Source organism: Ambystoma mexicanum, chromosome 1p (genome assembly GCF_040938575.1).
Source record: "Ambystoma mexicanum isolate Mex_15411 chromosome 1p, UKY_AmexF1_1, whole genome shotgun sequence".
NCBI classification, from domain to species: Eukaryota; Metazoa; Chordata; class Amphibia; order Caudata; family Ambystomatidae; genus Ambystoma; species Ambystoma mexicanum.
The window spans coordinates 1123787856-1123802335 of NC_090921.1; the positions used below are offsets into that span (position 1 = coordinate 1123787856).

Here is a 14480-nt window from a genome sequence, read left to right on the forward strand (position 1 = left end):
GGTCCGTGTAATGAGTCAATGCTGCACTTAACTATATTAAAAGGAATACATTGTTAATTAGTTTGACTGGATATTGTAGCCTGTGCTGCTTTTCTCTGTTGAGTAACACGATGACTCACCGCCAGAGTTGGCAGGGACCCCAGAGCGCGCATGCAAGTATACACCCACACGGAGCTCAGTGAAGTCAGTTACTGTTCTTTAGTTTCTCTTGCTGCAGCTCGAAGAAATTAAGCTTGATGACCATATTAGACACTGAATGCCTAAGGGCAGGGCTCATTTGGAGCCGCGGCTTGTGGGATGGCTGTGGACTAAAAAAGTACGCAAGCCGTAAGGTATGTACACAAATATATACATGTTATATATTTATGTGCGTACTATGCAAGCCATCTTTTATAAACATAGAAATGTGTAACATGTTTCTGTTTATAAAGGATGGCTTGAAAAGTACACGATTCAAGCCATCTTTTCTAAAGCTTTGCTGACGGACAAAGCCTGAGGCGTCTTTGTCAGTCAGCAAAGCTTTATAAAAGATGGCTTGAATTGTGTACTTTTCAAGCCATCTTTTATAATCCTCAAAATATTTGGAGGAGTCCCCAGGTTCACTGAGGGTTAAATATGCCTCAGTGACCTGGTGAGGGGCGGTGTGTAAACAAAAGGACAGTAACTTCTTCTTGTGACCCCTTGCGCGCGAGGTCACCAGAGGAAGCTACAGTGACTGACAGAAGTGCCAGCCAGCCAGCCACAGTGCCACAGTGACGCTGTGGCTGACTGGTACTTCTGTCAGCTTGTCTGACTTAATGGTGGGTGGCCGAGGTGGGATAATGTATCCCGCCAATGTTGTGGTGGGACCGGGGGCCCCCGGTTTAGCCCTACTTTTTGGAGACTGCCAGGACCCACTTAAAGCACTGACTAAGGGGATTTGTGACTCCTCCCTTTCTGGTCTCACTGTGATTCCCCCCCCCCCACCCCATGGGGTCAACCTATTCACCACAATCACTCAGCTCTCAATGTTAATCAATCCCCTTAGATCTCAACGTTTCTGCGTGAGGTTCCCAGTCACCTCCTCTTTTGAGGTCCTGTGGGGTTCTGACATTGTTGGGTGTTGAGAGTTATTTAACTCCTGCTTGTGGGTTAAAAAGAGCAACTCATGACTCTCCCGGTCAAACGGTAGCATACAAAGATATGTATGTGACATCAACTCTTGTGTTTGGCATAGTGTTTAAGGGTGCATTAGGACACATCTACAAGACACTTAAACAATTCATATATAAAATGGTAGAGCATGTTCTAGTTTTCATCTCATGTGGAAGTTATATTTGTAGCACACTACGCACTAGCTCCTTGTTCACAAAGGAGCACCTGCTTATGGAGTGATGCTCCATTATCAGGGGCTGCTTTTTGGTTCTGGTCATAAAACCTTTGTTTTGATCCCTAACCTATTATTAATTACCACAAACCCTACACTCCCCATTTGAAAGCTTTAAAAGTGAAACCTGTCTAATCAGCCTTGAGAGATGTTATTTAGTTATCCGATTGTATAGCTCACAAGTGCTCATGTCTGGAGACCCCCTGCACTTCCCACGTTTGAATGCCACCAACTCGGTGCTCCAACCTCCCAGGTTGACAAATCGAGTACCAATGAATTGGGTAGTCCTAGCATCTGTTATCAATCAGGAGGAGTCTGGCATGAAGTACTATAAAAGAACAGGCGTTATTAATATTAATATGCTCTCATTATTATTGTGTCTATCATTCTTGTTATATGCTATATTTTGAGTATTTCCCAACATGAAGTAATTGCATCATGGTCATGGTTTTTCAGCGGTTCATCACCGAGGCATAAAAGGGAGTGCCAGCCCATTGACTTCTGAGTGTTGATGCCTCTCCTCATCCTGGCAACACAGATATAGCTCCTCTGAGTTTCTACACTCGTGATTTATTAACAAGGTCTTTCTCATATTGCATCACCCAAACCAGCACAGGAAATGGGCCGGAACAAGCGCTGTCCTATCCCCAGACCCAGGGTCTTGCCCTCGACAATCACCGATCTGCTCTGGAGCCCATTATCACATGGACATGCAACCTACACTTCAGTGAGCAGGCAGCTTTTAGAAGTCTCTGCAGTGCTGCTGAATATTCTGAACGGGCTCTGCTCATTGAAGCACAGGTTGCTAGTCCATGTGATAACGCTGCTTTAGAACAGGACAATCCCAGCGAGATCTGTCCCGAAGCCAAGTTATCACATGCATGAGCAACTCATATTTCAACAAGCAGGCACTTTTAGCAGTCACGTCACAGAAAACTGAATACAGAAACAGCCAAAGCTGCGCATACTTGTTGCGCATATATATATATATATATATATATCCTACAATGTGCAGACATTTATTTTTTAAGGCGAGTAGTATGACCAATTAAAACTGCAAATTCCAACTTCCATTATTCGCGCAAAAGTGTTTGTTTTTTACTGAATCACTAGGACATGTTTCACATTTTTAATTGTGGACATTCTTATGTTCCCATAATGCTGTTTGCTTTTATGCAAATCTCCAGGATTCATTTATATGAAGAGATCCTGTATTGCATGAACTGGCCTCGGGCCACACCCCTCGGCCCCTACCCCATCCTTCCCACGGTGTCGCCCCCTCCAAGGATGAGAGGGTCCCACCAGTCAATTTTTTTTCCATGTCCTGCACTGACCTAAACATGTTCCTATGGTAGATGAGCTCCCATAACACCTGCAGTATCAAAGCAACATTTTTTGATATACATACCAAACAAAACAGTATAAGCAACATCTTTTGGCATGTTAACACAATTGCTTCATTTTTCTGCTGAAACCCACATGTAAGACCTTGGTTCTTTGTGCCATCAGCAATGTATTTTAGATGCGCCCTTAATATATAGAAGATAGAAAGTCTTATTTCAGTGAATTTCTTCAGGCCAACCTGTCCCCACTCCCCTCTCATTCCTATCCCTGTGTATTCCGCGGGATTGTTCGCTGTTCTTGTTCATTCCTCCTCGGCATACTTATCATCCACAAGGCCTGCAGATGATATCAGGAGCCTGCACCCTGTGGCTACCCAGATGCTTTGGACTACAACTTCCCCGATCCCTCACCATTGACTATGTTTGATAGGGATGATGGGAGTTGCAGTCCAAAACATCCAGGAAGCCAAAGGTTGAAGACCCCTATCATTTTTACATCCCTTTCTGTATGATGCATCACTGCCCAGCCACCCGGAATTTGGGGTGCATGAACGAAGTACTTAGATGCGATGCAGAGTGAGAGAAAACGCAGGGCGAGAGATGAAGATGGAGGAAGAAAAAGGACGTACAACTAACGTTTTAAGCAATGACTCCATCATTGAGTTTGAGTTTATTTTTGCCAGTTAGCCAACTCCACGCAACACAGAAAGACAGCCTTCTGGTTGTACTAAAGCTCTCGTGTGTCTTTCTGACCCACTTACACGTTCGGGGTGTTTTCTAGCTTCATTCCATGTCGTGTCCCGAACAATTTCCCCGTTCTCCTCCAAATACATTTGGAATCCCGTCAACTCGCCGCGCGAGGGCTCCGAACTGAGGACGTTTAGCGAGGAGCAGAGCAAGCAGAGTGCCTTCCTGCAGAGGAGCCCAGGGAGGTGGGGTGCATTTCCTGGACTCTGTCGGACCCCCCCCCCCCCCTTCCTCCTGCTGCTTGTTGATTTTGGTGAGCCGCTGAACACTTCATGATCCAAAAAAATAAATGTGCACCTAGTTAAGGGGGGATAGAGGTAGTGTTCGCTGTCGCATAGAGGAGGCCGTTTGCCTTTCTTCTAGTGTAGCACATGTATGCACACACTTCCAATAAGACCGAGCTACACACATGATTGCCTGAATCAAACGTCCATCTCGTCCTTTAAATAATGTGTAAGTCGGAGTTACTACTTTGTGAATCGACCTCATACTTTATGGGGACTTAAACCCTGCCGTAGTGCCCACAACACAGAATAAGATGCACATTCTACTCCCAAGCCCTAGCATTATAAAGCCGATATAGCAGGCAATGCATTACAAAACCACAAAAAACAAGAATTCAGCCCGGCTGCAACAAAGCGATTTCAGTTTTGCTGAACGTTAACCAATGAGAATTTTTCACCAGAGGCGGTTCCCCCTAGAGACCCTACCAGTAAGATAGCTCAGCGGGTGTTTGCCTCCGACATCTGTGCATAGCCTGCAGTCACTGGTTCCAGTCATGGGCAGGCGGGCTTAACCCTTTTGCCATTTGACTTGGGTAAAATGACACCATTGTTTCAGTGCTTAGACGCAAGAGGAATGTAGGGTGAAGCTCTATAAAAACATGTTGGGACTCCATGGGAAGGAAAACAGCTGCTATTCCTCTCTGGGGTGATCCATTATAATCTATATGTTCTGGGACAGTGTGATGTAGAGTGCTTTATGCAATATGTTGTATGCCCAATATGCATCCCGCAATCCAGCTGGGCACCAACATAAATGGTAGGCTTTGTGTTCTTATATTGGGGCCGTAATTCATATTCTTGCATATGTTCCAGAGGTGTCATTTTATCCACACATATGAACGCAGAGATCTCTCCACATAATGGAGGCAGGTCCAGTGGATGCCCTAAACAAACTTCAGAAGCCCACCCCGTGACCGACCTTAATCTGAGAACTTCAAGCGTGGAGAAGGGGCAAGAGGGCCTATGTACTCGCAGCGCCAGAACACAGAACGGAAATCTTAATAAATATCCCCTTGTAGCCCTGGTGCAAGTCGCCAATGCTATCCCACTTCTCCCCCGCACCCAGGGGACTGCTCGTGCTGGGTGATGATAGAAGAACGCTCTACTTAGGAGTGTTGGAAAGTTCCCAACAACCGCCCAGTTCCTGCCTCTAGCGACAGATTCCCCCTGACCATTTTCATTTGGAAAAAAAAAACATGATTGACGTAATTCTGGATGGACTGTCATTTAACATGAATGGAAACCCCAGCATGATTAACTGGGTGGCTTGCAGACTTCAAGGCCATCACACAACTAAGCGTTATTCGATCTACCTATCCGCCTTCAAGGCTGTGTTACATGATATGCAGAATTCTACTTGTGCCGAGAACATGCCTCCTTCTGCCATGCAGACTTAAGGTCCACTTTAACGATCCACATGTTGTCAAGTGATCACAATATTTCGTTTCCCTGCTACCTCACCCTTCCCTCTGCCCTCTCCATCGTGTTTCTCTTGCACCCGCTTTACATCTCCTGATCTCCTTCTTTTCATCCGCAGACTAAGTCTGGCTACCCGGGGGCAGGTGCACAATACGGCACCAGGGTTCAAGTTCTAAAAAAAACTGGCTTTGCATAACCACACAAATTACACAGGACGAATGGGCATTTGACTTTCATAAAATCAACACAAGCAAAACACGGGAGTATATTTTCTTCTAATAGTGTTTGAAAATGTAAAAATGTGTGCACATTTTAAACCCAATGAATCGGTACCAATATTTTCCCTGGTTGGTACACTCCGAAATGTGACATTTCACCTTTAGTGGTGCATTGTTTTTCACCAGCTATATGGAGCAGTGGTGAAGTGCACGACCTCTAAACCCAGTGACTCGGGTTCAAATCCCCAAGTCGCCCGTAAAATAATAAGTGTGGAAAAGGCAGTTGAAGTGTACTGTTTTACAGAGGGCCTCTAAAATCAAGGCATGACTACATCGGCCCTCGTGTACCCTCGACTTGTGCTCTGGGTACCTTCCAGAAAAGCTGGGGTGGGTGTGCTATGGCAAGCCTTTTAAGATAAAATGACAAAAGATTGTGTCTGAAAAGGTGTCCAGGCAAAGGTTGCACTGGTGCATTACCGGTCCAGCCGAAGTGGCATCTTGATTGCCCTCCTCCCATGGTCAGTGTCATTTTGGCCCCATGGAAATGGTGCCAGATTTAAATGTTTTTGAATGGTTGGAAGTGACAGTGGCGTATCCACGGTGTGGCCTGGGGTGGTACCTCCTACCCCTGGAATCTGAATGGCCACCCCATTATCCTAAACTATGATGATGAAACCAAAGAATGCAAGACATTAATGTTAGTAATTAAAGTAGGTATGGGTAGTGGAGGCGAATAGTAAATTCATTCAGGCGTGTGTGTTTGCACACACAAGCGATCGTAATTAATACCGCCCCAGCCTAAGTCAGTGGCCCACTTGGGTCACTCCAGTCAAGAGTCTGGACATGCCACTGCCAAGTGAAACCCAGAGAATCGTCCTATTGTTGCACTCAAGGGTGTTGCTAGGTCTGGAAAAGGTCAGGGGCTAAGCTAATGTCGGGACTGGCGGGATCCGGGGCTAGCTATATCCTTTTGGTTGTAGCCCCCGAGCTTCTATCCGGGGCTACAATCAAAAGACCCATGGCTATAGCCCTCTCAGCCCCCCCTAGCAACACCTGACTGAACCTTGAGATGGGAACATATTTTCCAGCCCACCGCCATCTCTTTTGTTAGTTGTTGTGGCATGGAGGTAGAACTAAAGTACACCTACTAGCCTTCAGGAAAGGTGGCTCATTTAAGGTAAACGAGGCGCGATCTACATGCATTCCTAGCAACTAGCTCCACTAGCTCGCCTCTACAGGCGGCGCATGCGCAGCTTGCCTGCCTACACAGTGTCAGCGAACGCAGGCGCTTGCATAAGCGTGACTCGACGAAAAACGACTGGCTCTTGCGTCAGGCAAACTAGTGAGACCTTTCCGGACCTGAGAGTGCAAACTCATTCATCCTGTGGCAGCCAACAGCATTCAAGTTGCTGGAGACGAGCCCTGGTGCTGGAACAGCACTTGCTTGATTGCACAGCAGCTGCAGGCATTTTCTGCGATGCTATGGTGCTGGAATGTTTACTGCACACCGCCGCTCATGTATCATTTTCAGCGTGTCTTTGCATCCAAAAAAAAGATGCATTTTCTAGAATAATTTCTTTCATTAAACTAAGACATGACGGACGGATTTCATCTTTTTTTTTACCCATTTTTATTAATTTCACAACAAGATAAACCAGAAACTACATATAACAGGCACTTTTATATATATATAAAAAAAACACATCTGAAACACAAAATGGATAGGCCTGTCGCGCTTTCCATCTTTAAGGATGCCTGCCTGTAGATATAGACGAGGCACTGATGTTCCTTGCAACACCACCTGCTAATATAATATCCCATTTGGACATTTGTAGATCTCTCTACATGCCGGATTCCTTTAGCCTCTAGGGGCTGTAATAATAATGGTTATTATTCCCAAATGTAATGCTGCCCGGTGTATCTGGCTGAGTTGGCCCGTTAGCACTTGGCCCACCGGCTGCCCTTGCAAGGGAAATAACCTTGCCTTTGGTGTTAGCCCAACATCTATAGTGAAGAAAATCAAGTGCCAGACACTGGAAATGGCTCAAACTACCGATACCAAGCAGCGGCTATCCTCGGTATAGTTCCCACCCCTGTGCTTTTTTAATACAGGTTTGATAGATTTGCTGTATTGTGTTAGCGCTTTTTGCAGAGGTGCGTCTTTTGTGTAGCGATATCAAAGTCATTCCCCTCAATTACATCCTTTTGTATATTGAAACCTAAAATCTATTTCGCCATGGATTAACCCTCCCCAACCCTCCTCTCTCCTATTTCGCCATGGATTTTTCACTTCTCTACTCCCTTCTTCTTGCAAGCTGGAGAACCAGTGGAATGTTCTGACTCTGGCATCTGGATTGCTGCAAGGCGCAGCACAGGACGAGGCCTGGGACCTTCAGCGATTCTGTCTGTGTTCGTTTAATGTAGGAAATGTATTTTGACCCTTCCGCCTTCATATCTGTTGCAGTCATTTAAAGCAACAGTAGAGAAGGATCTAGCACGTGGCCACATATTAAAATGGCACGCGTCACAGCTAATTTAAGGATTCGTACTTGGAGCGTTCGTGGGCGACTAAAACCAGTCACGCTATTTTGCTATTTTGGTTTCAACTGCTTGCAGAATAGGTGGCTTGAGGATGTTGCTGTCTGAAGCGTCGTGCATTTGGCGCCCGCCAAAACACCAGGAAATTAATATAGATATCATGAAGTCATACATTTCTTTAGGCTTCTATGAGAAGAAAACCAACGCATCCTTTCTTAAGTTCCATTTATTCAATGGAACTTCGAAATGATAGCGTAGCTGTGTGTTCAATCTTAATTCACTGAAAAAAGGGAGTAAAAAATAAAAAGGAGGACTGCTCTTTGTTGTGACGAAGGTATTTTTATCTTTAAGTTCTGGGAACAAAGACTCAGGGCTGTACGTCTCTTTGGGTAACCCCAACGTCTTTGGTAAATTCTATGTAAATTCCGAGTTGGCTTAGACTATGATGTAAGGTGATAGGCATGTCTTTCCTGCACTGCTTTGCTCCTCATGGCTCTTGATCCAGGGGATTAGGATCCACCTGTGTGTTGCAAGGTGTGAAAGATGGTGATCCCAGGTCGATAGATCCCTGGTTGTACATGCAAGGTGATCCATTTCTGGTTCAAGGCCCTGGCGGTGGCCTCATTTCTCTAGATTCTAGTGGTGATCGAGGTGCAAGGATTTCTTGCAGCTCGGGCAAAGAAGGCACCCACCATTCATGAATAGAAAGTTATTTTTTTAAATGGTAACCTCTGGCGTTACTCTGGGCAACTTCCAACTGCCACCAATAAGTGCAGTCCAGCCAAAATTGCTAGTCCACATCTCCTGTGCACGGGAATATAAGCAACCCGAGACCTATTGTTGGGCGTTCTCAGTGAGGTGACGTTTGATTCTCCATGCACAACAAGCAAGGGACCTTTTGTTAGGGAAAACCACTCACAATGTGGGACACAAACAATAAAAATAAAAAATGATGAATGGGACGCTTTGACTAGTTTGCAACCAATGGCATTGCTCTGTCCATTTTCCAACTCATCACTTTTTATTCTGTTTGCATCATTACAAACAGGGAACCGCACTATGCAACTCAGTCTTAACCCTGCCTTCAATGGAAGATGTCCAGCCCAAACTGCTAGGCCATGCCCCCTCTGCACCGGAGCACAAGCAGCCCCAGACATGCTCAGCCTTGTTCAGCATCCTCAGTGAGGCATAAGGAATAGTCACATCTGGCCACACCTCCACTCACTTAGGGAGACTCACTAAAGACACCAACAGGTGAGGACTGAAAAACGTGGAATAAGTCAGGCCAAGTGACCCGTTTGGATCTTCAAATAACAGACAAGGCTGTGCCCCCTTCAGGCGCTTTCAACTGAAGCTTTTAGGCATCTTTTTGCAGGACTGTTATTTTGTAACTACTCCTTTGTAAGGGGACGTGTTCACCTACAGTTCTCTTGCAGCGCTTATATGGTTTGGTTGCATTCCTATGGAACATATACTGTGGCCTGTGGAGCATATCATTTATTATTTTTCTTTTATAACGCGCTTAATACCGGGGACCAGTTTCTAAGTGCAAGTCCAGGATTTGAACCTGTGCTGCTATGCGTTGTCTTACTTCTGTGATAAACGTGTTGCCCCTGAACTATCCTCCCTTTGCTGCAAGGGTTATTGTCCTCATAGAGTTATGAAAGGGTTGCAGGTAGCCACTCACCTACCTGCTGCTGTTAGCTCTGGGAGGTGCTGCTGAAGGAGCAACTTTCCAGTGGTGGTGGAGGTGCTCTTCGAGAGCTTCAGATCCTGTCCCGTAACCCAGAAACCGAAGTATCTAACTATTGGCCAGGTTGGGATGGAGCAGGATTTTTCAGGAAGGGAGGCTCGAAACCTATTGGCTTTGGATTGGCTCTGAGCAGTTTACCTGCTTCCATGAAGACTTCCATGCTTTCTAGGTGAGCTGGATTCCCTTCTGAACATCAAAGGCACGTCCCACAGAGCGGGTTTCCAAGTCTAACTATATCACCCTGGTCTTCTGGGAGTTGTGTGCAGAATCGGTGTGGGGGGGGCAAGCATCCATGAACCACCCCAAGCCAATGCAGCATAACATCCTTATCCTTCTCACTGCTCCATTCAAAAACTTTACAACTGGCCTTGTCCTTTGACCTTCATAGCTATAAACCACCGTTTTGCAGAACTAAACTCTGTTTTTTGTGTGCTTCTCAATGATATATGCACCCACAAAGGAAAAGCAGGCCTTGTTGTGGAAACCACTTTTACTTGCATAAAATGGACTTGCCTCTGAGTACATACTGTGTTTGCATCTCATTATGCACAGTCACGTTCTCTTTGAAAGGTTAGTTGGAAGGGAGACACTTAAAGTCATTTGGTAACATATGGACCCTCTGAGTGGCACTAGGCATGCACCTTTAGAGATTTTTAGGTGCTTTAGTCCGATTCTCTCATGAATTTAGCGATGATGCGGGCCTTTTCTGTTATGTGTAGCACTTGGCCTATCTTCTGTTTTTATCTGTTCTCCTGGACACCATCGGCTGAGGACCCCATGTGTCACCTAGGGAAAAAGTGGGGGCCAGTGGCTCCTCAGCTGCCAAGAGAGGGCACACCTAGGCAAACAGATGTTCAGATAATGCCTCAAATTACCAGTAATGGCTCATTTTGGATATAGCGTTGTTCAGACAGCATGCTTGGCTTTCTGAATACATGTTATTTGGCCTGTCTGGCGATTTTATAAAAAATGCAGTCACGCAGTTGTTTGCTTTAGTGACATCATATGGATGCTCTGTTGCAATTGAAAGCCATCTTGTTTTGGATTGTGAGCCACCAGAGTTTCGGTAAAACACAAACGATGAGCAGTATCTGGAATTCTGAACTGAAGCGCTGCTTGTACTTGCAGTTTTTTGTAGGTATTGTTGCGTTCAGATCAGGAGGCAATTACTTTGCGTGGCACGTTTGCTAGTTCCTTGATAAAAAGGTGTAGCTGCCTAACTGGCCTTGTAGCAGTTACCATTGGTGGAGGAATGTTTTGGTGTAAATGGGAGAAAAATCGCACCTGTATTGAACACAAGTCCATGCCATGTCACTACTTTGTGAGCGGAGGCAGGGACATCAGGATCTGAAAGGAGCCACGGATGGGGGAGACGCCCCCCAACCCTTCCCCTAGCTACACTAGTGGCAGGGACCAGGCTTGCCCAGCACGTGCAGGTCTGCAGTGGTGCATCACAGCAGGGCATCAACCTGTCCACCCACACAAGACACTCCTCTGATTGCCAGCACCCGCTCTCCTCTTGTGACGCAGTTACTCTATTTCAACATTTGGGTGGAAACAGGTGCCTCGGGAAGTACCCAGAGGAAGACGGAGGGCGTTGCCCACACTCCCTAATCCTGTGAGTGGAATTGTACACTCCCATTTGAAATATCGCAAGACTAGCAGCAGGATATTTGACAAGTTGGACAGGGAGGAATCCCAGTAAAAAAGACTCTGCAAAAGCCAGACGCAATGCTGTGTGTTTGGCGGGCCTTTCCCGGGGTGGCTGCTGCATTCAATACAAGAGGGAATAAGGAACAGGTCTGCGCTCTATCTATGTGCCCTGCATTGCGAATTGATTTATAACAACTGCACACATAAACTACAATATGTGCTTCGTCAAGCGAGTGCCTACCTCTTGATATCACATCTAAATATTTTCCCCCAGATTTTTCTTAGTAATTCACTTTATTGGCAGCCTCTTGCATTCACATTCTAAAATATGAAGTACCTCTTAGGCTTGACGGCTAAAGGACGCTCATGGCAAGCCCAACTAGGGATTACATCACCTGATCCTTATTCCACCCCTAGAACACTAGCCAAGACATTGTTATTTTTGATACCTTTATTTTTGGGTTGTTAATTACAAAACATTAGACATTTTGTAATGTTTGTTTCGACGCGCTTTTTCCCACCATGTCACCCAGCAAGCTTGGCACAGCTGGACACTCCAGTACCTTGGGCATGACCGGGTTGATGTTTCTGCAAATGTGATGGTGTGCCAAAACGAATTCTCATTGTGTTCCTAAGTCAACAGTTTAGCGTTTCTAAATGACCCCGTCTGTCAATACCAGACTCCATCTGAACTGAGCATGCTAATGTAATGTGTCAATTTTTGCTTCCCAGGATCTAGCGTACCTCTCTGAAGGCTTGGAGGGGCGCTCATCGAGCCCAGTGGCTCTTCTCTTTGACATGCTTCTGAGGCCAGACACTGACATGGGTGGCAGCGCTGAGTCCATGCTGACCTGGTGGCACGAGCCACATCGGGCTATTCCTCATCTGGTCCTGGGACAAAGCCCTCCTGGTGGTGCTTGGAACGTAAGTAACACTTTGTGGAAATGTAACAAACAAAAGCCATTATGCAGATAATGTTTCCTGGTTCTATGATTTCCTTTTTTTCATTTTCTATATCTGGTGTAATACTTACGTTTTGGCCGTGGAAGAAGCCTACCTGATTACTAATCCTCACTGTGCCCTTTGTGATTCTGGGTAGATCTCTCTAAGTGCCAGGTTACTATGCAAGTCTATGCAAAAAGGACATACTCGTCCTTGGCACTTAAGGGTTTATCCTTTCCACCATTTCCTTTTCTGTAAAAAATTGGAAGATCTTAACCTGCCAAACCAGAGTACAAGCCTTCTGCCCTTTTTAATATCTTGCGTACATACGACTTGCACGTGCACATGCATACCCGTGCACTGGTGCTCCACCACTGCACTGTCGATGCACCTCCTTCCTCTGATCTGGGACCATTACTGAAACTCCATAACAGTTAAGCCCTTGGACATCGGACGTGAGACCTTCAATGAAAATGGGGAAAATTGGTGATTTTTCTTTCTAGAAAGAGGTGTACCCGACCACTGGCTAATGTCCTTCCTTTCACCTGCCCCGACCAGTCGGTCTCCCGCTCTGGATTTCCATCTCGGTGTCTCTGCATTCTTCTTTTTGTTCACTGCCCACCTAGATCTCAGAAGCAAATGGTGGTTAATGTAATCTGATAGCAGAGAGGGAACTACTTTGTGTATGCAGAGAGAACCCATAGCATATGCTTCTCGTTTTCCCCCTTTGCCTCCTCCTGAGGAAGATGTACCTATAACCCTTGATACTGATGCCACTGAAGAAGGTCAAACCACACGTTATCGTTGACTTGAATTAGTTGCACAGTGAGTGTGGAGCCATACCAAAAGCATTTCCCTGACACACCAGTAAACTTGAAATGGTGACCCTTTTATTATCCCAATATGCTGTGTCTCTGAGGGGTGTCTGGATTCCTGGCACTGCCTTTGCAGAAGTGTGATCCACTTCTTGGCAGGTACCACAGTCCCCACTGCTTGTGACTCCACATGTCCGGGTCGGAGGATAGCTCAACACACTCACCTTGGGAACAAGACTGCGTGCAACATGGGTTGGATTCCTGTTCCAGCACTCAGAAACTGAAGGAGTCTGGCATTAAGCATGCTATAAATCACCATTAACTAACTGTTCTAAGCCCCGACCCAGCTCCGCCATTGGAGTGAAATTGCATGAACATCTTGTGCAAATTCCAGTGGAGAAGTCCCACGGGCCAGCTAAAATGCGATTGTAGAGGAGGTCGCAAATAAAGCCTGCACTCCCATCACCCATTTTGAAGTACCAGGAACATTCACACCAAAATATGTGACGTATGATGAGCAAATAAACCAGCAGAGAGCTGCTGTGGGGCTCTTCCCAGTACCCATCAGAAGAGCAACACCTATTGAAATACCAACAACCAGACAACCATGGGCAGTTGGATATCCATTGCGAAAACCCTACCAACAAGTGAGACGAAATGAAGATTGCCCAAATACCGTCCTGGAAGAAACCAAAAAGGTCTTAATGGAAGACAAATGGTGACGTCATGAGAGCCCGGACGGACTCACAGATAGAACAAATGACGAACCGAGAATAACACAAAGATACGAAACGCCATGAATAAAGATATGAACAAAGAATGAAGGGACAATGTTAAAAAATGCAAGAAGTTAAGCTGTAAGCAAGATGAAGATATTGTCCAAGTTAACGCCTGTACATATGCTTGAAACTGCAAGAAAGCTAAGAAAACATTACGACTTGCTATGCTTAGTAGAAGAATAGCGCGGCAAGCGCTATTGTACATAATCTACCTCAAAACGAAGCACAGTATTATAAGTGCGAGTCCACTTTGCACGAAAAAAGCAGAATCAACTTAGGTTACTAGAGGCCAAGCACGACAAACTTCATATTCTAGCAAAATGAGAATAGACGGCTGAAACGAACCTCAGTAGATGCAACTCATGCCAAAGGAGACAAGTCATACCAATAGAAGGAACGAACAGTAGCTACATCTAATTGAAACTTAAGAACAGAATATCCTGTCTCTGAAAGGTCAAGATAAGGAAGCGTAGGCAGGTGGCAAGCCGAATAAGAATTAAATGCACAAATCGAGAGAAACTAGGCAAATTCACTGTGTCTGCATCACGTGACTATCCGAACGAGGAGAAGCACGAGTTCAAACCTACGCGTGGCATCTGCCCAGGGCAAGATAGCGGAACTTT

General features: G+C 45.6%; 1 protein-coding gene across 3 annotated transcripts in view; it reads left to right on the plus strand.

The window, feature by feature from the left end:
* OSGIN1 (oxidative stress induced growth inhibitor 1) overlaps positions 1-14480 on the plus strand; it is an 889419-nt gene that overhangs the window by 856366 nt on the left and 18573 nt on the right. For all 3 annotated transcript variants that reach the window (XM_069604776.1, XM_069604775.1, XM_069604777.1), the window contains one exon: positions 12054-12245. In XM_069604776.1, coding sequence (XP_069460877.1) covers positions 12054-12245 — 192 coding nt within the window. The remainder of the gene's footprint in view (positions 1-12053; positions 12246-14480) is intronic.